The 26,818-nt window shown below is 38.5% G+C and overlaps 2 protein-coding genes across 2 annotated transcripts in view; one reads left to right on the forward strand and one right to left on the reverse strand.

Moving 5' to 3' along the window:
- cenpp (centromere protein P) overlaps nt 1-26,818 on the forward strand; it is a 118,846-nt gene that overhangs the window by 46,527 nt on the left and 45,501 nt on the right. The gene's annotated exons all lie outside the window — the stretch shown is intronic.
- On the reverse strand, nt 18,842-24,479 carry aspn (asporin (LRR class 1)). Its single transcript, XM_062038273.1, has 8 exons — nt 24,283-24,479; nt 22,468-22,749; nt 22,212-22,324; nt 21,435-21,648; nt 21,010-21,120; nt 20,746-20,839; nt 20,343-20,481; nt 18,842-19,945 (listed from the first exon to the last, which is right to left on the reverse strand). The coding sequence occupies exons 2-8, from the start codon at nt 22,712-22,714 to the stop codon at nt 19,748-19,750; spliced, it is 1,116 nt and encodes a 371-aa protein (XP_061894257.1). The 5' UTR covers nt 22,715-22,749; nt 24,283-24,479; the 3' UTR covers nt 18,842-19,747.

The following is a 26,818-nucleotide window of genomic DNA, read 5'->3' on the forward strand; positions in this document are numbered from 1 at the left end:
AGCTAAAGTGTTTCGCCGATGTATTGTCGTGGAGATAAAAGTCACTGTGAATGTCCATTTCGCGTTCTCGACTCTCATTTTCAAGAGGATATAGTATCCGAGGTGGTTTAAAATACAAATCCATGATCCACAATAGAAAAAGGAGAAAGTGTGGAATCCAATGAACCCTTGTACCTAAGTTACGGTCAGAGCGAAAAAAGATACGTCCTGCACTGCACTCTAGTCCTTCACTCTCACGTTCCTCATCCACGAATCTTTCATCCTCGCTCAAATGAATGGGGTAATCGTCGCTTTCTCGGTCCGAATCTCTCTCGCTGCATTGTAAACAATAGGGAAATGTGAGGAGCCCTTCAACCTGTGACGTCACGCTACTTCCGGTACAGGCAAGGCTTTTTTTTATCAGCAACCAAAAGTTGCGAACTTTATCGTCGTTGTTCTCTACTAAATCCTTTCAGCAAAAATATGGCAATATCGCGAAATGATCAAGTATGACAAAGAATGGATATGCTATCCCCGTTTAAATTTAAAAAAAAAAATTCAGTAGGCCTTTAAGTAACAAAAGTTAGTAGGGAAAATGTTATCCCATAGCCAAATGTCACTGTGTGGAAATATTTTGTCATCAAACGGAATGAGCTACATGAGCGTGAAGTAAAGTGAATTATATTTATATAGACGCGCTATATAAATATAATAATATTATAACATTTCTCCAGTGACTCAGAACACTTTACATTGAGAAACCCTTTAACTACATTTACACCAGTTATTATTAACTTTTCAACTATTCACGATTATCATTGTCAGATGCTAACAATATTGTCTATAAAGACAATTGTAAGCTTGTGACGATATACTGTATAATAACTATGTGCAGTAGGACATGGGCATTTAGTTTGTTTTAAGTGGCACTGAAAATCATTAAATTAGATTTGCTGATACCTGCAGAAACCCTGATGTAGTGTATTTGTCTTTGCACAACCCTCTTACTGTCGTTGCGAAAGACCAGCCTCTCACATATTCCTGGATACTTGCTCAGATTTTAGTCCGAATCAACAGAGCCAAGTATTGGAGGCTTGCTCAAACCCTGTGAGGCCATATTTGTAGAACTTGTGATTAAGTATTTGCAAATAATGCAATTTTGTGGGCCATGTCAAATATTCCTCTGGCTGCTAGAGTTTTTTGCAACAAAGTCTGGTCTGGAGTCTCACTTTTCAATATAAAGCCGCTGCCCTAACTTTTTTGAGAGGAGTCAGATGAGGTGATTCGAGGATCTGATGTGGTTGCCAGCTAATAGTTCCCAACTGCCTGAGTTTACTTAATGTCCAACTAGCAGGTTGCTAGGTGGTTGAAACGTTTATACCAGGGTTGTCCAAAGTTTTTGACTGGGGGGCCGCAATGGGCTAAAAAAAATTTGGCTTGGGTCCAAAAGCCGACTGCATGCAAAGTAACCAGATGTGTGTGTGTGTGTGTGTGTGTGTGTGTGTGTGTGTGTGTGTGTGTGTGTGTGTGTGTGTGTGTGTGTGTGTGTGTGTGTGTGTTTACATAACATAATATAATGGATATATAATTAATAATTATTATAATTGAATATTAAGATTATATGAAAGTTCAACTTCTACCTTGTTTGATTCCGTGACGACGTCTCTAAAGCTTTGTAATCAATCAGAAATATCAAACAGCTAAAAGACAAACATGGATAAGTATCGAGAGAGTTTTAAATTTTTCCCATCATGCCTTGCAATGGATTTAAATGGGTGGGATTTCTATTTTTTTATGGTGATAGGATATTTTTTTAATAATATCCACAAAGTTCAGTAAGCAGGTTGTGTTATGTGTGACCATATGTGCTGGTTAAATTTTTTCTGCGCCATGATTAGGTAAGGTTGTTTGGATTGGGTCATATAAGTGAATGGTGTGCTTGTGCCGTCATGAAAGTACACATCATGTCCACTTATCATGGTCACTGACTTAAGTTGCTTACATTATCCACAAGATGGCGACAAATTTTCACCTGTTAGAACCTTGGTATTTAAATTTGATATGAATGCAGTTGAGATAGGCTCCAGCACCCCCCGCGACCCCGAAAGGGACAAGCGGTAGTATATGGATGGATGAATGGATGAAAACACTCCGCATGGCCAGGTTGTTTATTGAGGTTCATGTTGAAATTTAACTCGTGCCGTCGTCTTGCGGGGCGCATTTGGCCCACAGGCTGTGATTTGGACACCCCTGGTTTATACGTTTATATTTTGGTTGTACAGTAATTCTTGTGTCTAAAATAAAAACAAAGTTACTCGAAAGTTAAAGGGAATCTAAATGGAGATAGATATTGCATACTTTTTATTCCACTGGGGATGATATACAAGTGTTTCGTGTGCAGTACACATGCTTACTTATCTCTACATTAACTATCTCAATTAAATTGGTTTGTCAAGTTGAATGAATGGAACTATGCACATTAAAGTAGACTTTTCTAGCTAGGACAACTACACTTAATTGGATTGTGTCAGTGTATATTTTCTGTTCTAGATTCACTCTTTTTGTAGATAGTCCTTCGGAGTACAGTAGAAAATCGGGGTGTTGTCCAGTGGGATGTATCGTGGTTGTCTATGACCATGCATTTCTACTTCTCACTGAGTTGTGATGAATGAGGTTTCTGGTTCTCCAATCACACGAAGCAACTGAGTAGTAGTAGTCTCTGTTGCATAATGACTCTACCATTGCACTTTTTCTCCTCTGTTTAAACATCAGCAACATGAGATCCCTAATATTTGGGCCTCTAATGACTTATTCCAGGCTTAGAGCATAATCAAGGTAGTGTGCAGCCAATGTAGACAAAGATTAAAATAACACAGGACCCCATTATTTATTCCGATATGTCTGAGAAACACTCTAATTTTCCAGCACACCTGAGTTTACTTAAAGCAAAGTCTCTTTGTGTTCTAACTACAGCATCACAAGGGGTCCACGTGAATCAGTTTGAGCAATGACATGTGAACTGTAATTTGCATGGATCTTTTCAGAAGACGTACAAATCTGTGATTGAATGCTGAGAGACTATTACAGTGGACGACATCCAGCAAGCTTCAGTCTACTCTTAATCAAGAGGCTATTATAATCTGATATAAGATGCCTTCATGGCTTACATATTATATACATTTCTGTCTTATAGTGTAACAATTTCCCCAGGCAAAGTGGCGTTCAACCAATTTCCTGGGATAATATATCTCAAAAGTCAAATAAAACTTGGAGTTCAAATCCTCTTCATAGAAGATGGCAGTAAATCTTGAGTCTGCGATGTCAGCTCGGCAAGCATCTTAAGCAGGGGTATATATGTATATGTATATATATATATATATATATATATATATATATATATATATATATATATATATATATATATATATATATATATATATATATATATGTATGTATATGTATATATATATATATATATACATATATATATATATATATATATGTATATATATATGTATATGTATATATATATGTATATATATATATATATATATATGTATATTTTTTTATATATATATTTATTACTATTAATATATATTGATATATACATATATATATATATATATATATATACAGTATATATATATATATATATTAATATATATGTATATTAATATATATATATATATATACACAGTATATATATATATATATTAATATATATGTATATTAATATATATGTATGTATACACACACACACACACATATATACCTGTATGTTTATATATATATATATATATATATATATATATGTATGTGTATGTATGTATGTATGTATGTATGTATGTATGTATGTATGTATGTATGTATGTATGTGTATGTTTGTATATATATGTACCGGTATGTATGTATGTATGTTTATATATATATATATATATATATATATATATATATATATATATATATATATATATATATATATATATATATATATATGTATATCCACACATATACACATATATATAGTACATATGATTATAATGATAGAATGGATATATAATTAATAATTATAATAATTGGTTATTAAGAGTATGTGAAGGTTAACCTCCTAGCCTGTTTACTAAAGTTTTTTAATCAATCAAAAATATCAAGCAGCTAAAATGCGCCAAACATGGATAAGTGTGCAGAGAGTGTTTTGCGCTTTTCCCTTGTAATGGATTTAATATCCACAAAGTTCAATGAGCAGGTTGTGTTATGTGTGACCATGTTTGTTGACTTTCTGTGCTGGTTGATTTTTTTTCTACACCATGACTAGGGAAGGTTGTTTGGATTGGGTCATAATAGCAAAGGCTGGGCTACTTTTTTTTGCAATTATAACTAATGGTTGAGTTACTCTCCTTGGCCACCAGATGGAGACAAAATGGCAGCTATAAGCCCCCTGACTATTTGTATGATAGAAATACACCGGGCGCTGCCATGGTTTATTGAACTTGTGCCATCTCGCGGACCAAATTAAAGTAGCCGGTGGGCCGCAGTTTGGACACTCTTGTCCACAAGTGACTTTTGCCTTTTCCTTACCTTTTTTCCTTTGTGCCACCACAAAATGGCACCGGTGATGGCGAAGAGTAAAAATGTGATGATGACCATTAAAACAGAAATGAAACTTTCTGTGACATAAGAGTTTGGCTCCTCACTACAATGTAAGAAATGCTATATTCATTATCAATATCAATTACATGCAGACATCAATTTTAATTGAATGCATAAAATAAAGTGAAGCTTCTGAGATGAGACTCTGCACCTCCAAATCTTATATAGGGAAAATGGTGGATTGCACCTTTCGGACTGTGAGTGAGTTCTAGCCCCAGGTGGAGGAGTTCAAGTACCTCAGGGTCTTGTTAACGAGTGAGGGAAGGTTGAAGTGTGAGTGCAGCATCTTAAGTAATGTGGTAACTTTACCGGCCGTCTTGGTGAAGAGAGAGCTGAGCCAGAAGGCAAAGCTCTGAGTTTACTGGTCAATCTGCATTCCGACCCTCGTCGACAGTCAAAAGCTTTGGGTAGTGACCGACAGAGCAAGATTGTGGATTGACAGGACCCAGTTGAGGTGACTCATGCATGTAGTCTGGATTCCTCCTGGACGCTTTCCCATGTTCCCGCCAGGCCCAACCGAAAATAGGTTCCGGGGTAGACCTTTGGACAAGCTGGAGGGATTATGTCAGGGTTTTCCCTATTTTACCAATATACTTTTGGCTGTGGAGGCTGTGTTAAAATGATGTCATCATGTAAGTTGCATTATCGTTGATGATGCATATGTCCTTTAAAGAAAGGCTAAAAAATGTTATACATATATTTAAAAATATATACGTGCTATTAGAAATTTGTGTTAACCTATATTTTTTCTTATATAGTTGTGCTCTATTTTTCAATTGTTGCTGCTTATTGTACAATGTAACACACGCGGTAAAACCAGTGGCAGCTGCTGGTCTGTCAAGTAGTAGAAGCTAAATTTCAGCTCCTCTCCAAACACGAATACAGTCTCCAATAACCAATGAAAAAATATTAAAATGCTAGATTTTGCCAAGGAAATTCTCCAATTCAACATGAAACTTTAAAATTTTTCTAGCAGTGGTTTATATGTCAAGATCCTTGATTTTCTAATTTTGCTGTTAATCAAAGAAGGACTCAGCCTAAGACAAATCATCCAATGATCATGTGGAAGCCCAACGTTTAGACCAGCCGAGGCTGAGCCCACTTCTAATGAACTTCCAGAGATGCTCTGTGGCTATCCATTGATGTGTAGTTGGGCTGCAGTGGAACAACCTACTTTACGCTCCCTCTTTGAAGTCAATGGACGCTCAGCGTCAACTAGGGATGATACTCGAAATCGGTTTTCCCAGTTGTTCGATAAGAAAAGAACCGATTCCTCGGACTCGAATCCCTTTTTGAGAACCGGTACCCGTTATCGAGACCACTATTGTAAAGAAAAAGAGTTGGTTCTTTATTCGAATCCCTGGGACCAATCCCGTCCCGACCAGAAATGCTCCGTGGGACATCACAAGAAATGGCGTCACGTAGCTCAGTCATTAGGCGCAGATAGGGAAAGCAGGAAAAAAATGCACCGGAAAAAGCGTGAAGAAAGTCGTGTCAGCTGTCGTGAAAGTAGCTGATTCTGAACAAACGTTGAATGCATTTTAGCACATGTTAAGTCAATGAAATGTAAACACCAAACGTCTTACTGCCGAAACCGGTCCGGCATGCAATTACTCTCCTTGAAAAAGCTTGACTGTCCTAATAATATTTGGATAATATACATTTTGAAGATCACTGTCCGCAGGTATTACTCAAATATATTAAAGTATGTCCACAACCACAGACATGCTGCGTTGTCTCCAGACAACCGTGTGTTTCGGCAGTGCTGATCAAAGTTTTTTGGTGGTCGAATTTCCGGTGCAATAAATAATACGCTATATATACACTACCGTTCAAAAGTTTGGGGTCACCCAAACAATTTTGTGGAATAGCCTTCATTTCTAAGAACAAGAATAGACTGTCGAGTTTCAGATGAAAGTTCTCTTTTTCTGGCCATTTTGAGCGTTTAATTGACCCCACAAATGTGATGCTCCAGAAACTCAATCTGCTCAAAGGAAGGTCAGTTTTGTAGCTTCTGTATCGAGCTAAACTGTTTTCAGATGTGTGAACATGATTGCACAAGGGTTTTCTAATCATCAATTAGCCTTCTGAGCCAATGAGCAAACACATTGTACCATTAGAACACTGGAGTGATAGTTGCTGGAAATGGGCCTCTATACACCTATGTAGATATTGCACCAAAAACCAGACATTTGCAGCTAGAATAGTCATTTACCACATTAGCAATGTATAGAGTGTATTTCTTTAAAGTTAAGACTAGTTGAAAGTTATCTTCATTGAAAAGTACAATGCTTTTCCTTCAAAAATAAGGACATTTCAATGTGACCCCAAACTTTTGAACGGTAGTGTATATATATCCATTTATACAATATATTACTTTCTTTGTTTTCATGTTAAGTGCCCTCATTTTTGAAGTGTGTCGGCTTCTATTTTGCCATGGCTCTGGGCCAAAATCAATTACATGTAGGGGAAATCCTGTATGTCTTGCAAATGGCCTGGCAACGCAGAATAGGTGGCCGCAGACTGGGTGGTCTGAGCTTCTCTGCTCAAATGCTGCCCCTGTGACCCAGACTAAATAAGCAGAACAAATTGATTGATGTTTGGATGCAAAACATTTATTTTATCCAAAATGGTTAACCTGCATTGACTCAAATATCCTGAATGCATAGTGCTGTTAAAGAAGAGTAATTTCAATTTACAAAGAGTCAAAAGGAGTAAAGCATTTATTCCTCACTCTTGTTTTAAGGATATACCAACGTTGTTGCCAAATGAAGAAATCACGTGTTTTGATCGTGACAAATCCTCCTTGTTGAGCGCTTTCTTACCGTGTTTACCTCTGTGAAGGCCAAAGTATTGACTGACCAACTTAACATGTTTTTGGGAGTGTGTACACGTGCACATGCATTCATCTTTGTGCGTGCATGCGTGCTGTGAGACGTGGCAAGAGGGGGGTCTGGCCAAATGGCAGATTTGTTCCATATGTTTCCTGGAGAAAGGGAGGCCGCTCCCCACTACATCCCAAACCTACCCACAGCACACCCCAAGTCTTCATCTCCAGGAGACAAAACTGTATGTCTGCAAGGGGCATCAGGACTGTGCTGTGAAATCATTCTGTCAGCTGTTGAATGGGGGCCTCACATAAAATCTGGGAAGGCCATGTAAAAGCATTTATCCCACGGTATCTTAAATCATTTAAAACTAATTTTATACAGCACAAACACTCAACGATTTGCTTTTAATGACATTTGGCTAGTCCTTTTTTGACAGCGTTCTTGGCATTTACCTGAAATGTAAACAGTTTGTACGACAACTGAGGCTGCAGTTATGGATTATTTTAGTAATCGAGTAATCTATCAAATAGTTTGTTTGATTATTTGTGTAATCGGATAAAACACACTTTATAGCCTAATGCGTATTTTAGGGAAAATAGTTGAAATTAAAAAAATGGTTCTGCTAGGCATAAACATAATTCTTTTTTTGCCTAATAAATGTGCATCATCAACACTGAAATTGCACTTTTAACATGTGTGCATCAGTAAAAATGTAAAAATAAAAACTCTCCGGTGTTTGTTGCCACTCTGATGACGACACCCACACACTACTGCCCTCATGTATGCTCTATTTCAGTGGCCATGTGGAAACTTTGTCCGTGTATTGAAAGTTCAGGGCACTCCATTTGGTCCAAATTTAATCAATTTTGATTCGCAACACTCTTTAAACGATTAATCAAAGCAATAGAATTTAAGCTGAATGTTTTTTTTTGTAATCAAATGTATCGATTTCATCAATTGCTGCAGCCCTAACAACAACATCGGAGTGGTACTTCAGTCACCCATTTGTGAAAAAAACCAAACTGAAAAAGTGTCTTAAGGAAAATCAGAAGTGTGAGCACTAGAACTGGATGTAGTGTGGACAAATGGGGCCAATTATTTTCAATGTGTTTTTATTTTTGTACTTCGAAGTTGGTAGAGTGGCTGTGTCAGCAATCGGAGTGTTGCTGGTTACTGGAGTTCAATCCCCACCTTCTACCATCCTAGTCACGTCCGTTGTGTCCTTGGGCAAGACACTTCACCCTTGCTCCTGATGGCTGCTGGTTAGCGCCTTGCATGGCAGCTCCCGCCATCAGTGTGTGAATGTGTGTGTGAATGGGTGAATGTGGAAATACTGTCAAAGCACTTTGAGTACCTTGAAGGTAGAAAAGCGCTATACAAGTATAACCCATTTATCATTTATTTATTACTTAAAAAAGCCTAATCAGGGACAAGGGTTGCAAATTAGCCTGTGGCTAGAAGTCTTATGTACTTTGACATTAGCTACCTGTGCGTAGCAATGTTTAATTGTACTGTCCCTGTGAAATAAACACATTAATAGAGAAGGACTGTGAATTACTTCCAGTTTTAAGTGTTTTGGCTTAATTCATTAATTAAAGTTAAAAAAGTTAAAGTGCCAATGATTGTCACACACACACACTAGGTGTGGTGAAATTACCCTCTGCATTTGACCCATCCCCTTGTTCCAAGGAGCAGTGAGCAGCAGCGGTGGCCGCGCTCGGGAATCATTTTGGTTAACACTGTAGAATGTATATTAACTTATGTGGTAAAATGGTACATCTTATCTGCAAAATAAAGGTAGAGCCTCTGGAAAAGCTAAAATCTAAGACAGTGACTGTAAAAAAATCAATCAATCAATGAACAAACCAATCACTGTTTTATATAATCTCTTGAATAGCAAAAACCTTGCAGAATACCAAGCTGAACCTTTAGTGTGCAGTGGCATCTGCTGGTGGATAGAGGAATAAGTTGCTCTTGCACTTAGGACACCCTAATCTACTTTGATTTTTAAATACGAGGAAGAAAATGATGATATTGATAATTTTATGTTGTTTACCAAGTGAAAACCGAACCCTTAGTTTTCTGTCTTAACTAAACATTGTCATATTCAGATAAAAACTGCTAGGGGAGGTTAATCATTAATCATTGCTTTATTTAAAAAAACATAATTGATTTATAATAAAATATCTCTTTACACAGGGCGTTTTATTAATCAGATTTTGTCACAAACACACATCATACTTTGCTTGATCAATTATCTAAATGTATCAGTGAGGTTGTGTATACTGGAATTGTTTGCCATCAAGCAACCAGTGCATTAAAGATTTCACTATTTAGCAGTAACCAACAGGGGGCACCATTAACTCAGCCTAAACACGCTGCTGTAAAAGATCAAACCAGACATACAGGTATATTAACTGTTGATTAGGAACCATTTCCATGTTCAAAAATATTTGTTGGAAATATTCCATGACCTTCTGTACCTAAAGTACAGCATAGACTGGTGTAAAGTGAATGGGGTGAGGTTCCCCCAGCTAGAAAAGTTAGCATGTCAATAACTGCATCCACACAACCTAGGAAAGTCTGGTCCATAGTCCTTGTATAATATAGTCTATGCAAAACCGACCTTAATGAAGTACAATAGTACCTCAACTTCTGAGTAATTTGAGTTACAAACAGTCCCTTTTTGTTATGCTCTAAGTTGCGACCATACCTCAAGTGATGAGCATTTTCACTTTCGGTTGAGGTAATACTGTATTTGTAACAAGGTCGTGCAGTTTGAGCAATTGCTGGGATGTTACCCACATCACGTCCGGTTCACATCCCACCCAATGAATACTGGTGGTGGTCAAGCTAGCTCTGGAGAAAAAAATGCCCTATGCTTGTGTTGTTTTCGGCTGTACAAACCGTTCAAATCGCAAAAAGGATAGAGGTTTCTTCAGAGTTCCTTGAGAGGTTATCAAAATGGGCAAATCTGCAAGACTTGTAGAAACCACGACGAGTAAAGCAGCACATACTTCAGTCCAAGGGAGCAGAGTTGAGTTTGCAGTGATCATCTCATTAAAGGTTTGTTTGATATACTTTAAACGGTTATTATTTCCCATTGAAGTAGTATCTTGGCTTTATTTGTTTTTCTTAGACACGTTTTCTACGAGTGTTTCGAAAAGCACCAACTCGGCGAGTCTAAATAAAAGAAAGCAAATGTAAGAAAAACCTAAAAGACTTAAGCTTTTACCAAAGGCAACAATCATAAATGAATATTTCAGCACAACACAATGTTGACATCTATAGTTATATTTTGATAAATGTAGGGAAAAACACGCTATTCGTAAAAAGGCGCGTGCAACAGCAACAAAGATGGCATCTCAGACGCAAAGTTAAATCATGAAATGCATCCTTACCTAAGCAAAAACTATGCATATCTATCAAGGAGGTTCTAGATACCAATTTGATACCAACCCAACCACACACAAATAAGGTCTAGACCTCCATGCTTTTCCAGGTTTCCATCCGTTTTGTCATGTAGAACGATGTCTGGAGCACAATCGTTCGATATGTCTGAGAACGCGACCGACGTATAACCGTTGATATCACTCGACAAATCTTTTTTTGATAAAGTATAGGGACGTATTTCATTGCATAGTTTAAAGGCCTACTGAAACCCACTAATACCGACCACGCAGTCTGATAGTTTGTATATCAATGATGAAATCTTAACATTGCAACACATGCCAATACGGCCGGGTTAACTTATAAAGTGACATTTTAAATTTCTCGGCAAACTTCCGGCTGAAAACGTTTCGATATGATGACATATGCGCGTGACGTCAATGGTTGAACCGGAAGTATTCGGACCCCATTGAATCCAATACAAAAAGCTCTGTTTTCATCCCAAAATTCCACAGTATTCTGGACCTCTGTGTTGGTGAATCTTTTGCAATTTGTTTAATGAACAATGAAGACTGCAAAGAAGAAAGCTGTAGGTGGGATCGGTGTATTAGCGGCTGGCTGCAGCAACACAACCAGGAGGACTTTGAGATGGATAGCAGACGCGCTAGCCGCCGACCTCACCTTGACTTCCTCCGTCTCCGGGCCGCCGACCGCATCTATGATCGGGTGAAGTCCTTCGTCGCTCCGTCGATCGCTGGAACGCAGGTGAGCACGGGTGTTGATGAGCAGATGAGGGCTGGCTGGCGTAGGTGGATAGCTAATGTTTTTAGCATAGCTCTGTCGAGGTCCCGTAGCTAAGTTAGCTTCAATGGCGTCCTTAGCAACAGCATTGTTAAGCTTCGCCAGGCTGGAAAGCATTAACCGTGTAGTTACATGTCCATGGTTTAATAGTATTGTTGATTTTCTGTCTATCCTTCCAGTCAGGGGCTTATTTCTTTTGTTTCTATCTGCATTTAAGCCCGATGCTATCACGTTAGCTCCGTAGCTAAAGAGCTTCGCCGATGTATTGTCGTGGAGATAAAAGTCACTGTGAATGTCCATTTTGCATTCTCGACTCTCATTTTCAAGAGGATACAGTATCCGAGGTGGTTTAAAATACAAATCCGTGATCCACAATAGAAAAAGGACAAAGTGTGGAATCCAATGAGCCCTTGTACCTAAGTTACGGTCTGAACGAAAAAAGATACGTCCTGCACTGCACTCTAGTCCTTCTCTCTCACGTACCTCATCCACAAATCTTTCATCCTCGCTCAAATTAATGGGGTAATCGTCGCTTTCTCTGTCCGAATCGCTCTCGCTGCATTGTAAACAATGGGGAAATGTGAGGAGCCCTTCAACCTGTGACGTCACGCTACTTCCGGTACAGGCAAGGCTTTTTTTATCAGCGACCAAAAGTTGCGAACTTTATCGTCGTTGTTCTATACTAAATCCTTTCAGCAAAAATATGGCAATATCGCGAAATGATCAAGTATGACACATAGAATGGATCTGCTATCCCCGTTTAAATAAAACAAATTCATTTCAGTAGGCCTTTAATTTTTTGCTTGTTTCTTTTTTTTTCCAGAAGATTTAAGCCTCTATTGTACTCGGTTAGTTTGCACGCTGCTTCCTGTACAACAGCCATTTTAGCTTGGTCGACCACCACTGGTCTTCACTTCCGGGAAGAAGTCACATGTCGGAATACCAGTTTTAAAGAGTTATTATATCGTTACACGTTGTTTTCCTGCTTTGTTTTCACAAGAAACTTACAAACCCCGTTTCCATATGAGTTGGGAAATTGTGTTAGATGTAAATATAAACGGAATACAATGATTTGCAAATCATTTTCACTCCATATTCAATTGAATGCACTACAAAGACAACATATTTGATGTTCAAACTCATAAACTTTTTTTTTTTGGCAAATAATTAACTTAGAATTTCATGGCTGCAACACGTGCCAAAGTAGTTGGGAAAGGGCATGTTCACCACTGTGTTACATGGCCTTTCCTTTTAACAACACTCAGTAAAGGTTTGGGAAGTGAGGAGACACATTTTTGAAGCTTCTCAGGTGGAATTCTTTCCCATTCTTGCTTGATGTACAGCTTAAGTTGTTCAACAGTCCGGGGGTCTCCCTTGTGCTATTTTAGGCTTCACACATTTTCAATGGGAGACAGGTCTGGACTACAGGCAGGCCAGTCTAGTACCCGCACTCTTTTACTATGAAGCCACGTTGATGTAACACGTGGCTTGGCATTGTCTTGCTGAAATAAGCAGGGGCGTCCATGGTAACGTTGCTTGGATGGCAACATATGTTGCTCCAAAACCTGTATGTACCTTTCAGCATTAATGGTGCCTTCACAGATGTGTAAGTTACCCATGTCTTGGGCACTAATTCACCCCCATACCATCACACATGCTGCCTTTTCTACTTTGCGCCTATAACAATCCGGATGGTTCTTTTCCTCTTTGGTCCGGAGGACACGGCGTCCACAGTTTCCAAAAACAATTTGAAATGTGGACTCGTCAGACCACAGAAAATGTTTCCACTTTGTATCAGTCCATCTTAGATGAGCTCAGGCCCAGCGAAGCTGACGGCGTTTCTGGGTGTTGTTGATAAACGGTTTTCGCCTTGCATAGGAGAGTTTTAACTTGCACTTACAGATATAGCGACCAACTGTAGTTACTGACAGTGGGTTTCTGAAGTGTTCCTGAGCCCATGTGGTGATATCCTTTACACACTGATGTCGCTTGTTGATGCAGTACAGCCTGAGGGACCGAAGGTCACGGGCTTAGCTGCTTACGTGCAGTGATTTCTCCAGATTCTCTGAACCCTTTGATGATATTACCGACCGTAGATGGTGAAATCCCTAAATTCCTTGCAATAGCTGCTTGAGAAATGTTGTTCTTAAACTATTTGCTCAGGCATTTGTTGACAAAGTGGTGACCCTCGCCCCATCCTTGTTTGTGAATGACTGAGCAGTTCATGGAATCTACTTTTATACCCAATCATGGCACCCACCTGTTCCCAATTTGCCTGTTCACCTGTGGGATGTTCCAAATAAGTGTTTGATGAGCATTCCTCAACTTTATCAGTATTTATTGCCACCTTTCCCAACTTCTTTGTCACGTGTTGCTGGCATCAAATTCTAAAGTTAATGATTATTTGCCAAAAAAAAAATGTTTATCAGTTTAAACATCAAATATGTTGTCTTTGTAGCATATTCAACTGAATATGAATTGAAAAGGATTTGCAAATCATTGTATTCCGTTTATATTTACATCTAACACAATTTCCCAACTCATATCGGGCGGTTGGAGTTCAAATCCCAGCCGAGTCATACCAAAGACTATAAAAATGGGACCCATAACCTCCCTGCTTGGCACTCAGCAACATAGGGTTGGAGTTGGGGATTAAATCACCAAAATGATTCCCGGGCGCGGCGCCGCTGCTGCCCACTGCTCCCCAAGGGGATGGGACAAATGCAGAGGACAAATTTCACCACATCTAGTGTGTGTGTGACAATCATTGGTACTTTAATCTTTAATATGGAAACGGGGTTTGTACATAAGTTTTAATTTGACAGTTGTTGTGCGTGCTCAGAGATTGACACAATTCTGCCCTCCAACCATCGGAACTAAGAAAGTTAGTACAAAAGAAGTTAAAGTTAAAGTACCCGTGATTGTCACACACACACTAGGTGTGGCGAAATTATTCTCTGCATTTGACCCATCACCCTTGATCACCCCCTGGAGAAAGGAAATGGAAGACCAAATCAGAGAAACAAACCATTAAAAATATGTTCTATCTCTTCGCAGCCTACCCGACGAGTCAGAATCACAAAAGATGCAGTCATCCTCTGCGGCATGCGGCCATAAACCTCTAAAGGACGAACATTTAAAACATGTAAAACATGTAAAACTAAATAAGCTGCAGATACTGTTTGACTTACCAAGCTGGACAGTTGAGTATTACCTTTGATACACAGACGTATACATCACTTGGTCTGTCAGTCAAGTACATTTGTGTGGTACATAAACCACTTCCTAGTTCTTATTGTTACAAGGCGCAGACTGTGTTGCCAGATTTCACCAGAGAAACAAGAAAGCCAGTCACTTGTAGTAAGTGGACTTGGCAACACTGGTTGGAAAAGCAGCATGATGGAAAGTCCAGTCCCCAAAGTAAATGCTAAACAATATTAGTACATTGTTTTCATGAAACTACCGTATTTTTTTGGACCATAGGGTGCACCAGATTATGAGGCGCTCTGCCGATAAATGGTCTATTTTCGATATTTTTTCATATATAAAGCGCACCGGATTATAGGGCGCATTAAAGGAGTCTTTTTTTTTTTTTTTTTTTTTCTAAATTGAAAACACTTCCTTGTGGTCTACATAACATGTAATGGTGGTTCTTTGGTCAAAATGTTGCATAGATTATGTTTTACTGATCATCTTCAAACCGCTTTCTGACAGTCGCTTCCGGATGCGCCGTACTGTGGGCGGTCTTATTTACGTGGCTCACCTTCGACAGCGTCTTCTCCCCGTCATCTTTGTTGTAGCGGTGTAGCGTGCAAGGACGGGGGTGGAAGAAGTGTCAAAAGATGGAGCTAACTGTTTTAATGACATTCAGACTTTACTTCAATCATAACGGAGCAGCATCTCCTCATTCGTAAACAACAACAACGCCGAAAATGTGTTCCGTGAAAAACCGCCCGACCGTAACTCTCTAATAACTAAAGTTCCTTGGGTGAATAATGTAAACTCACTACACCGGTATGTTTTAGCGCTTTCATGGCGAGTTTACTGACAGATATAAGTAAGAACTTTACACTACTTTATATTAGAAATGGCAACAGCGGAGGATGTCCCATACCAAGAAGATAGAGAAAAAGAAGAAGCTTAACCGCTATGGACTACAAAGGCGTAGGCGTGCAATTTTTCAGGATTTATGCAGATCCCAAATACAGATCAGCAGGTACCAGAAGGTGAGGAAAGTTGTTTTTGCATAACATTGCGAAACAAAACTCCAGATATGTCTTACCTTATACACACACCATAATAATACTCCTATGTTGAAGCACAGTACAATCCATCAAGCGGTGCGGCTTCATAGTTTACCAAAGTCCTACTAAAACATTTTTAATAGATATTTGAGCGCCGTGGGTAATGTTCTATATTTTCAATAGAACATATAAAATGTTGGTGTTGTTTACTTAAGTCATATTGCCATTATATTGCAGTCTACACGTATCGCTTATGTTTGACTGCCATCTACTGGTCACACTTATAATTACACCATGTACCTAATAAAATTGCTTCGAGGTCGGTAAGCAAAACCAGAATTATTCCGTACATTAGGCGCACCGGGTTATAAGGCGCACTGTTGAGTTTTGAGGGGGAAAAAAAGATTTTAAGTGCGCCTTATAGTCTGGTAAATACGGAACTAGTTACTTGTATTGTTTTTCAAACAACATTTATTGTCTAAAATATTGTCTTTTTAAAAGGCATGTTACATTGTGTTACATACAGTGTTATTTTGGGAGGGCACAGCATGGATTCTAGGGCTGGGAATCTTTGGGTGTCCCACGATTCGATTCAAAATCGATTCTTGGGGTCAAGATTCGATTCAGAATCGATTTTTTTTTTCCAATTCAACACGATTCTCGATTCAAAAACGATTTTTTTTTTTTTTTTTTTAATGAAAACAATACACAACAATACCATAATAATGCAATACAATTTCAAAACAAAACCCGACCCAGCAACAATCAGAATAGCAATAAACAGAGCAATTGAGAGCAATTGAGGACACACAAACATGACACGGAACAATCTAAAAGTAGTGAGACAAAAATGAATATTATCAACAACAGTATCAATATTAGTAACAATTTCAACATAGCAGTGATTAAAAATCCCTCATTGATATTATCATTACAAACATTAATTAAAAAAAAAAATACAAAAAATGAATAATAGTGGCTTACACTTGCATCGCAAGTGTAAGCCACTAAATGTCTAATGATAATGTCAATGAGGGATTTTTAATCACTGCTATGTTGAAATTGTAACTAATATTGATACTGTTGTTGATAATATTCATTTTTGTTTCACTACTTTTGGTTTGTTCTGTGTCATGTTTGTGTGTCCTCTCAATTGCTCTGTTTATTGCAGTTCTGAGTGTTGCTGGGTCGGGTTTGGTTTTGGAATTGGATTGCATTGTTATGGTATTGCTGTGTATTGTTTTGTTGGATTGATTAATTTGAAAAAAAAACAAAACAACAATTTAATTTAAAAAAAATAGTAATTAAAAAAATCGATTTTTTAAAAATGAGAATCGATTCTGAATCGCACAATGTGAGAATCGCTATTCGAATTCGAATCGACTTTTTCCCACACCCCTAATGGATTCAATTAATTTCAATGGGCTAGGCTGCTTTGAGATACGAGTATTTCGAGTATCCAGCGCAATGTGCTCGTTAGTTGAGGTACCATGTACTACAGGGGTGTCCAAAGTGCGGCCCGGGGGCCATTTGCGGCCCACAGCTAATTGTTTACCGGCCCGCCACACATTCTGGAAATGCTATTGCAAAAATAAAAAATAAACATTACAAAAAGTGGAAAGAAGTGAAATCTAACTAGAAAAAGTTGCAATGTTGACACAAAGCTGCCATGCAGGCTGCTTTTTTTCTTTTGTCTATCTTTATTTTTCTTTTTTTGCCATTGCTTAAAAAAAATAAATAAATAAATGTTATAATGAATTATTGACCTATTCAAGGCTCCAATTATTTCAAATATTTCACTTTAAAATGTTTTATGTGGAAAATATTGCATATATTGTGTGGTTGCCATACTAAAACATCAACGTTTTCTTTGACAAAAGAGCAAACAAAATAATAGTTCAAACGTAAAATTGACAGATATATCTGAAGTTGATCTCGTAATTTAAGTGTTGAAAGTAAAAAAAAAACGAATACAAATGTATCACTTTGAGTGGGGCACCTTTTGTATCCTAAATATATTTAATGGGATTTTATTTATCTTTTCACTGTGATTACTCAAAAATAACAATGAATTAATATCAATGGTGTCTTGCATTATTGATCTTTTTAAGGCTCTAATTACTTCACATCAAACATTGCTTTCTGAATGTTTTGGGCAGTGGGGGAAATACGGCATATTTCAGTTTTATTATAAAAAACTAAGTTGTCTTTGACAGAAAAGGCACAAAACCTTTTAGTTTCTTTTTACTTTGTATCAACCTGAAGTTGATATACTGTAGAGATTTACTGTAAGCGTTAAATTAAAAAAAATTAAAAAATAATTTGACTTGTTTTTAACATTTTAATGACTTAGACACTTTATGGTCCCCGGGAGCCCTAAAGGGAAAAAAAAACCAAAATCCATATATTTTGTTATGATTTGAAAATGAAAACTATCAAAATGGCCCCCGCAGTCTTTAATTTTTCTGTATGCGGCCCTCAGTAGAAAAAGTTTGGACACCCCTGATGTACTAAGAGTTCAAACAACAAGAATAAAAAAATGTAAGACATGACTGCGGGCAGCACGGTGGCACAGGGGTTAGTGCATGTGCCTCACAATACGAAGGTCCCGGGCTCGGGATCTTTCTGTGTGGAGTTTGCATGTTCTGCCCGTGACTGCGTGGGTTCCCTCCGAGTACTCCGGCTTCCTCCCACCTCCAAAGACATGCACCTGGGGATAGGTTGATTGGCAACACTAAATTGACCCTAATGTGTGAATGTGAGTGTGAATGTTGTCTGTCTATCTGTGTTGGCCCTGCGATGAGGTGGCGACTTGTCCAGAGTGTACCCCGCCTTCCGCCCGAATGCAGCTGAGATAGGCTCCAGCACCCCCCGCAACCCCGAAAGGGACAAGCGGTAGAAAATGGATGGATGGATGGATGGAAGACATGACTGGGAAGTTGTTCCAAATTTATTTAAAGACATACTCAATAAATATAGCACCATTAGAGGAGAGGACACTGGACAAAATGAGAACAGATTGTATTGTATTAAGTGCTGCAGACAAAACAGGTATACATACAGTGTCCATGCGTATAATGGCCTACATTTATCATTTAAATGGGATTCAATTAGTTTCCACATTTGGTTAAAATCCTAAGGCAATTGGGGGTTAAAACGATTATATTATATCCAACCATGCTAAGTACACTTTTACATAAAGGACAATGCTATGTCTCCTAAAATAGACTACTCGACATGCATGCAGAAATCATATTTAACAGAAAACAAAAATTGGGTTTTGGAGTCACTTATTGCACTAAACATCACCAATATCCTCCAGTGAATACAGACTGTTGCTGGAAGGAAAACCTGTTAAGTTAAAAATAAAATGGGAGATTTAAGCTCCAGTTATTTCACAGCTGGCTCCAGCAATGCCCCAAATTGAAAAATACATAAAATAAAACTTACAAAAAGACAAAAAAAGGTTATTATAAAATATGTTTGTTGTATTTTATAAAGGTTACAGAGTCAACTCAAAAGTATTTCTGTGGACAACAGTACCTTATACAATGTTATTATACCCAAGGGAATCAGCATGTAAAACTACTTAGGTTGTTTGGCGGTTCTACTTTGTGTGACCTGTGGGAGGCGCTCTATTTATAGGAAAACTTTGCAAGAGGACAGGGTCAATTTGTTCACCTGATAAAGCAGAGAGGGTTTCATTTGGACATTCCGTCTATAAACATAGGTGTCAGTTGCTGCACTGGCTACGAGATTTGTTTTCCAGCTCTCCCCTGTTATGCTGTTTAACAGATATCGGCAGCTGTCCATTTTATGAGTTGTCTTAAAAGCATCATTTTTCCTCCCGTTCTATTTCCTGAAGTTTCCGAGCTGAATGCCTCTTCGTCCGCCTACACAGCGAAAGGTGGCTGGGTGGATGTCCCAGTACTTGACAGGGTTTGCAAACAGACTGATGCCTGAGTACAAGTTCTTTTTGATGCCGTATCTGATGGGACAGAAATCGTTGATTCCCACACTTGTGATTTTGTTGACATGGAGGAAAATGACCTGAAGAGTGACAAGGGATTTAGGAAAAATGTTAAGAAACACTAAACTTGTCTTTGTGTCTGTAAACCAACTGCACCTGCCTTGGAAACGCAAAGTTATCACCATAGACCAGGAAAAAGGGACTGCACTTTTTTCAGCTTACAAACTGGAAAGTTATACACTCCTTTTGGCTGAGCTATTACAATAATTGTTTTACAAGAAACACTTTTATATTTTCATGTCTTTTCGGGGCTGTCTTGGCGTAGCCTTGGAGACAAATTTCAGTACAAAGCTGTAATTGAAAAACTGTGAAAAGCAGCACTTTAAAACTCATCAGTTTGCTTCCAAGTGTTACAGTGCAGTGTAATATAACCTGCATTTGGCTTATCAGATAGATTATACTGCGAGTGTGTCTCACCTGGAGGTATCGCAGAGAGTTGAGACCTGGTGGGACCTTTTTCAGACTGTTGTTGTCCAGGTGGATCTCACGGATGTTGGGGACCTTTGCCAGACTGCCGTTCTCTACAAACTTGATTTGGTTGAAAGCCAGGTTGAGTCTGCAAACATTAAAATGGTTTGTCAAGAGAAGTGTATTTTGTCTCTTCTGAAGTAGCTCTGTATGATTCACAGATTGCATTGAATATTTTACATCAAATGTCTTTAACTGTTTACATGTTTGTCACACCTTACTGGTACATCAGATTAGGACCTTTTTATTTATTGATACGTTTGTGTTTTTGATACGAAAGTATGCACACATTTGGTAATTGAATAAATTCACTGGTTTTTATTTATCTAAATGAAATTTGAGTAACTTGCACCTTTGAAGGCTTTTATATCTGATGAGGTCTTCGACTTCCACCTTAATGATCTTGTTGTACTCAAGGTTCAGCTCTGTCATGGAGGTGGGGAGGTCTGAAATAAAAAAAACATGTGAGGTAACTGAAGATTACTTGACTTAACGCATCATTTTAATAATGGTTTGTGAATTTTGTTCAAAGCATCCTATTAACTGACACTGGTTGTGTTTATTCCTCATCATTTTGATTTGTTTCAGTTAGCTTAGGAGATGAGTGATGTTGTACCTTTGGGTATAGCCGTTAGCCTGCTCTCAGACATGCCAATATAGAGGGAAGATAAACCATTGAAAGCTCCGAGTTCAATTCCACTGTTAGCCAGAGGGTTGGCTCCCAGTTCTGTTTAAAAAAAGAACATCTGGTTTTAATGCTATTTTTATAGAGAACACAAATATATTGAAATCCCATATATCAATTTTAATGATGTTTTTATAATTCCTACCGTTGATACAGAGAACTTGGATTATTTATTGTGCCTGTATAAAGCCTTTGGAAAAAGTCTGTGATCTTCAACAGTCGTTATTTCAGGATCCGATGCTAATAAATTCAGTATTTTTGCAAAGTCAAAGACTTAATTTACTTGTTACATCACACACCACGTTCTTAAAGCCAATGGCAACTTGAAATCAACGTATTTGCTTAAATGTCCATACCTAGAACATGGAGCTTCTTGAGGCCTTTGAAGGCATCGCTCTGAACCTTGTGAATCCTGTTTTCATGGAAGCGCAACTCAATGACATTGGGAGGCAGATTTGCTGGGATCTCAGTCAACATATTGTAGGACAGGTACAGCAGTCGAAGATGATTCATGTTTTTGAAGGCCCTGGGGTGAATCTTTGAGATCTTGTTATTGATCAGGAACAAGCCCTGGATTGGGACAAAAACAATGTGGTAAAATCTTCTGTGGTACTTATGGTTGTTACAGTGACAAGTTAATTGCTATACCTATTAATGCTACTGCTTTTTTGGTTCACACAGTATTTAGTGCTCAAGCCTACTTCAGGTTGAAAGGCATCCTACAGTACATCCTGGGTGACAGGGCAGTTATGAAGAATGCATTGAGTTGCATGAAAGTTCAGTTATGTAAACTATTTTACTCCCAATGGCGATAAATCTAAATTACTCTATCAAATTTGTGTTCCTCTGTGTTTAAATGGTAAGACTTAGATCAGTGAAAAAGAGTTAAGGGGATTGGTGAAGCTGTTTTTTCATTGTTGTTTGTCTCCATGGTTTGTTTTTATAAGCAGGATAATGATAGGACCTGCTAATTATTCCTGCGAGTACATAAACATGTGGACTGATATAAAAACATCACGACTGGAAATATTTCCAGGTGTTTACCTGCACATGAGCTGTGACTCATTTATTGTTCTTGCTGCTATGTGCTAACAAAATAAATTAGGCTCTAAAGAACTTTGTGTTCCTCTTACATAAAGGTTGTCCAGGCCTTTAAAGTCATCCTCCTTGATCTCTGTGATGTCATTGTTTTGGAGGTCAATCATCACGGTGTGATCAGGAATCTTAGCAGGCACATCAATGAAGCCTGTTGGCAGAATTGCAAATAGTTTGTTGACATTAATGCACATGATCTTTTCATTCAAATGTATAATAATAATAATGGATTAGATTTATATAGCGCTTTTCTTTTGACTAGTTTGGCAAACAGAAACTTCAAAATCAGTTCACCTTGATCGGAGCACTGTACCACTTTTGGTGAGCAATGGCAACCGATTGGACAGTTGCCATAGTAATCATGATAATGGCTGTTTTTGTCATCGTCGTCATCGTCATCGTCGTCGTCGTCATCGTCGTCGTCCCTCGAATCAGCCATCATCACGTCGTAGTCTCTCATGAAGTCCATGATGTTGACTGGCTTGTAGTGTTTGCTACTGCTGCCCAGTGCTAGCAGACAAAGCAGGAGGACCACCCTCATGGTTTGGCTAGATTACTGATCAGTAACAGGATCAGCTGACGGTGCAGAAACAAATGTCAGAGCATTTTAGCCAAAACAACACATAAAACGAACCAATAACACAACACTGAGGAAATAAACTGGTATTGCAGGTAAGGCAAGTGCTTGCACTACTACTACTTGTAGTGGTTTGTAAAGGACAGCGTTGAAGTAAACAAGTCATTGCAGCATTTGTTTACATGAATTTTGGCCACTTCAATTGTTTATGTAACACTTTCACCATAACGATTCGCTGACACAAAGGGTTCCCACGTGTTTCGGTTTGATTTGGTCTATCTTCGGTTTTTGTTATCTCTTAGTATGACAGAAATACCTGTCTTTTGGATTTTTCGTGATACTTCACAATACAAGCTGTTCATAGATGCATTGTTTTTGTCTGAGCATACGCTACTGACTTCAGCAAATGCCTTCACAGCACTATGGCCAGACAAACAAACACAAATATTGCATTGCATCAGTTTTCCTCTACTTTTGTTAACCTTGGCAGACGACTGCGCTCTCCTGAGTGCTGTTCTACTTATATTGGTTTATTGTGACTCATTAGTGCTCACCTCTGACCGATCTTAGTTGTCACTGGAATGTGTTGTTTAGCTTAAATGGTGTGGTTTCTACATGTAATGATGATATTTTCAAAGTGATGGGTTTCAGTGAGAACTTAAAGGGCAACTAAACTTTTATACCATTTTTTCCATTTCTCTGCCAGGATTTCAGTTGGAAATGAGTTATTCCAGCCAACACAAATATTTTGCCATCTCCTACTTATTCGCCATCTGAGGCAAGCCACTCAGTGATTTATGTGGCCTCCACTATTAAACACTTCTGCTGCCGCATGCAGAGAGTCTGACATTGTCTGCTAATCTTTATGGATTCTGAGCTTTGCTTTCGAGTGTTAGGTCCAGCCACAAATATGTGGTGGTGGTGGTCCACCATTCTGCTGCTGTGACTGCAAATTCTGTTGAGTGCGTTCCTTTTGGCGCCACATTCTTGTTCAAGTATAAAAAATCTATGCAGATGTGGTTGCTTTCTTCATTTAGGTGTGCAAGTTGTATTTGCTATGGTATATTCACTTCATTTATTAGATAATAAAGCAATCATTGGCAAGAAATCAAAACGATTTGTACCACTTCACTACCATGTAATTACTGTCACTAATTTATCCTCCAATCTTTTCTTTGTCCAGTTGAAGAGACTATGTACACAGCAAAACAGATACATTTATTGGTATCTATTTGGTAAGCAACAATGATGCATTTTTTATGCCGACTCATTTTTGACATGTTTTATTTTCCCCACAGTGGTTAAGTAAAATTATTTATTTGTGCAAATAGAAACCACAAACTATATAATATAAAATGCAAAATTAATTTGAAATAAATACATACAAAACATCCTAACATATTTTCTCAGCAATAAAACATATTTTAGAGCTTTTTGTAGCGTGAGTAAAAAATGATTAATCCCTAAGATGCCAATAAAAGACAATACTTTTAAAAAGTTGTCATTAATTGCAATTCGGTGGGGTTTCCTACCTTAGCCTTCAGATGAGTTTTGTCCTTGTTTAAAGTAAGCAGTAAGCACAGGAGCAGCAGAGTTTCAGCTAGAAGACTGAGGGATGCAACCTAAGTCAGAATGGAGAACAGCATCCCCCTGTCTCAGCAGCAAAGAAAAAAATCGCTCTGAGAACACCCCCACTGATGGAAAAGCTCTGTTGTTAGGGTGAGAAGTTGAGCTTCTCTTGATGCTGTCTGTCATCGCAGCATCTGTGAATGTGAGCAGCCTTTGTCAGCAGCTTTCATGTAATGCCAGGGTAGTTAGCTCACGCTTCCCAATCTTTAAACCTCCATGGGGAGCAATCTGTTTGCTCTCCTAGTTGCTTCCACAGCCTTTGTTTATTTTGTTTTCAATTCATTGCAAATGTCAAATAAGGTAATACCATGTTTATGCCTTAGCAACAAAAGATTTAATTAGCACCATTCCAATAATCTTTTAAAAAGACAATTTGATCATATTGTTTCTGCTACATGCATTAGGTGTACGTTAAGTAACACAGGTTTTATGTTGGGGCATACATTCAAACGTAGGCCAAGAGTGGAAAAGTTAACTTGCTTGCTTCCTCTGTGCTTCATTTTTCCTTTTTCCATCTTTTGCTGGTATTTTCTGCTGAGCCCAGCTGGAACGGCACCCCGAGGCACAACTCGAGGCATAGCTAGACAGAGCAAATATGCCCTGGTTTGGCACTTGGCGACAGAAAGCATCTCTGGTTTCGATGCATTTTCTTGCTCATATTTTCCAAACCATTTTAAATCATCTCAGAAGAAATGGTTCTTATGAGCTTCACTATGTTCAACCTGCTCTTTGAATTTAGTTAAAGTATTTTTACTAACCTCATCATATTTGTTGGTAAAGCGTTCTCTATTGAAGGCTCTCTATTTGTCCTCTCTACTTTGTCCTTAGTGATTTGTTGAGTGCTTACTTTGTTTGAGTTATATATATATGGTGTCATTTAATTTGCATTTTCAGTCTAATTACCTTTGATTTAGTTTTTTTCAAGCTGCCGAGGTTAAGTGACATGATGCTGATTAATCAATTTGCAGTTTTCCTCTGTGATTAACTGGTGTAGTCTGCTTAGATAGGATCCTCCTGTAACCCTGAGCAGAATAAACAGTATCGAATGAATGATGTGCAGTGCAACTTGATGCAAAGAGCTTTCCTCCTCTCTGGGATTGTGAAGCTGTCAGGACTATGTGAATACATGCCTTTGGCTCCCACCTCAGTATCATGCCGTTCCCTCTCATCTTGTCACATAATCCATTTGACAGACTTTGCATGAGAGGTAGAGGAAGCTGCAGAGCAGAGGACTGACCGGCTCACTGTAACGCTCTCACAACCGAGACAAAATATAAACACACAAAAGTCGTCTCTTTGTGATAGCGTAACAGTGTTACAAGGCTCATGCTAGCAGATGCTTCCTGAGAAAAGAGGACTACATTCGAAAATATGCATATCATCTCAGCATGTCATCAAGTTTAACGGCTGGTCCACCCATGTTTTGATGTTGATCTGATGTGTAAGCGGAGTCCTTTTGATGGTTCTGCTGCTCAGCTTTAGGGTTTTCTGAGTTTCTCATAATCACAGTTGAATACCATTGGAGGGGAACCAACCTCGCATCATACCAGACTCCAAGGTTAAAGGATGCAATTTTCACAAACATTACAATCATCTAATGAGACCCTGATGTGACGCTGGCACAGTGTTCTTCTGTTGTCAGTGCTCAGTGAGAATATACGAGGTGCACAGTTTTCTTCTGCTTTATTGGATAACATTCTAAAACCCAGTAATGATGATTTTGATGTAGAACTTTTTGTCATGTAAATCCCATATGTAAATCACTACACCTTTCATACCTCTGTTACAACATTTTCAATTACATTGCTATTGCATTGTTTAACTATCTATCCACTTGTCTCGTAAGCACAAAACACAGCTAATTGTATTAGAGAATTGAAATATCACATATTTATTTTTAAATGTCGAGAAGCAGATGTTTGGGATGTACTGCCTTCATGCTTTTTGGAGACACTCATTCTTTTCATTTTCCTGGTCTGCCACAGAACAATTATATTTGGTCCATTTTATATGCGAGAAATTACTTCCCGATGGAGATGGTCTGCAATCCCCATTGGAGTCCCAATGTCTCTCACAGGCGCTCATACTTTCCAAGCCTTCAAACGTCTGTCTGGCTCCTGTGCAGCTTGGGGCTTGATGACTTTGTGGATTGAGGAGCATTTCCTCCATCTAAGGACCTTTTAAATCTGTGAGTCACTGGGTAAACATGGAGAGGACGGTGCTACGAATTTACCTCATCGTTGCTTCTTCGGTGCCCCCGGAACAATTTGTTTCCAGGAATCCAGGAAAGTTTGATAGGGCTGTGAGACTTAAGCTCCATGAAGTATCTGCGGCTGGGGTGTTAGAGAGGCAGCTGTACTCACCTCTGCTACTGTTACCAAACTTGAAAAAAGTGTGTGACAAGTTAACAGTTGTGGTATTTATGTCAGTAATGTCAGC

This window comes from Entelurus aequoreus, linkage group LG26, assembly GCF_033978785.1.
Source record: "Entelurus aequoreus isolate RoL-2023_Sb linkage group LG26, RoL_Eaeq_v1.1, whole genome shotgun sequence".
NCBI classification, from domain to species: domain Eukaryota; kingdom Metazoa; phylum Chordata; class Actinopteri; order Syngnathiformes; family Syngnathidae; genus Entelurus; species Entelurus aequoreus.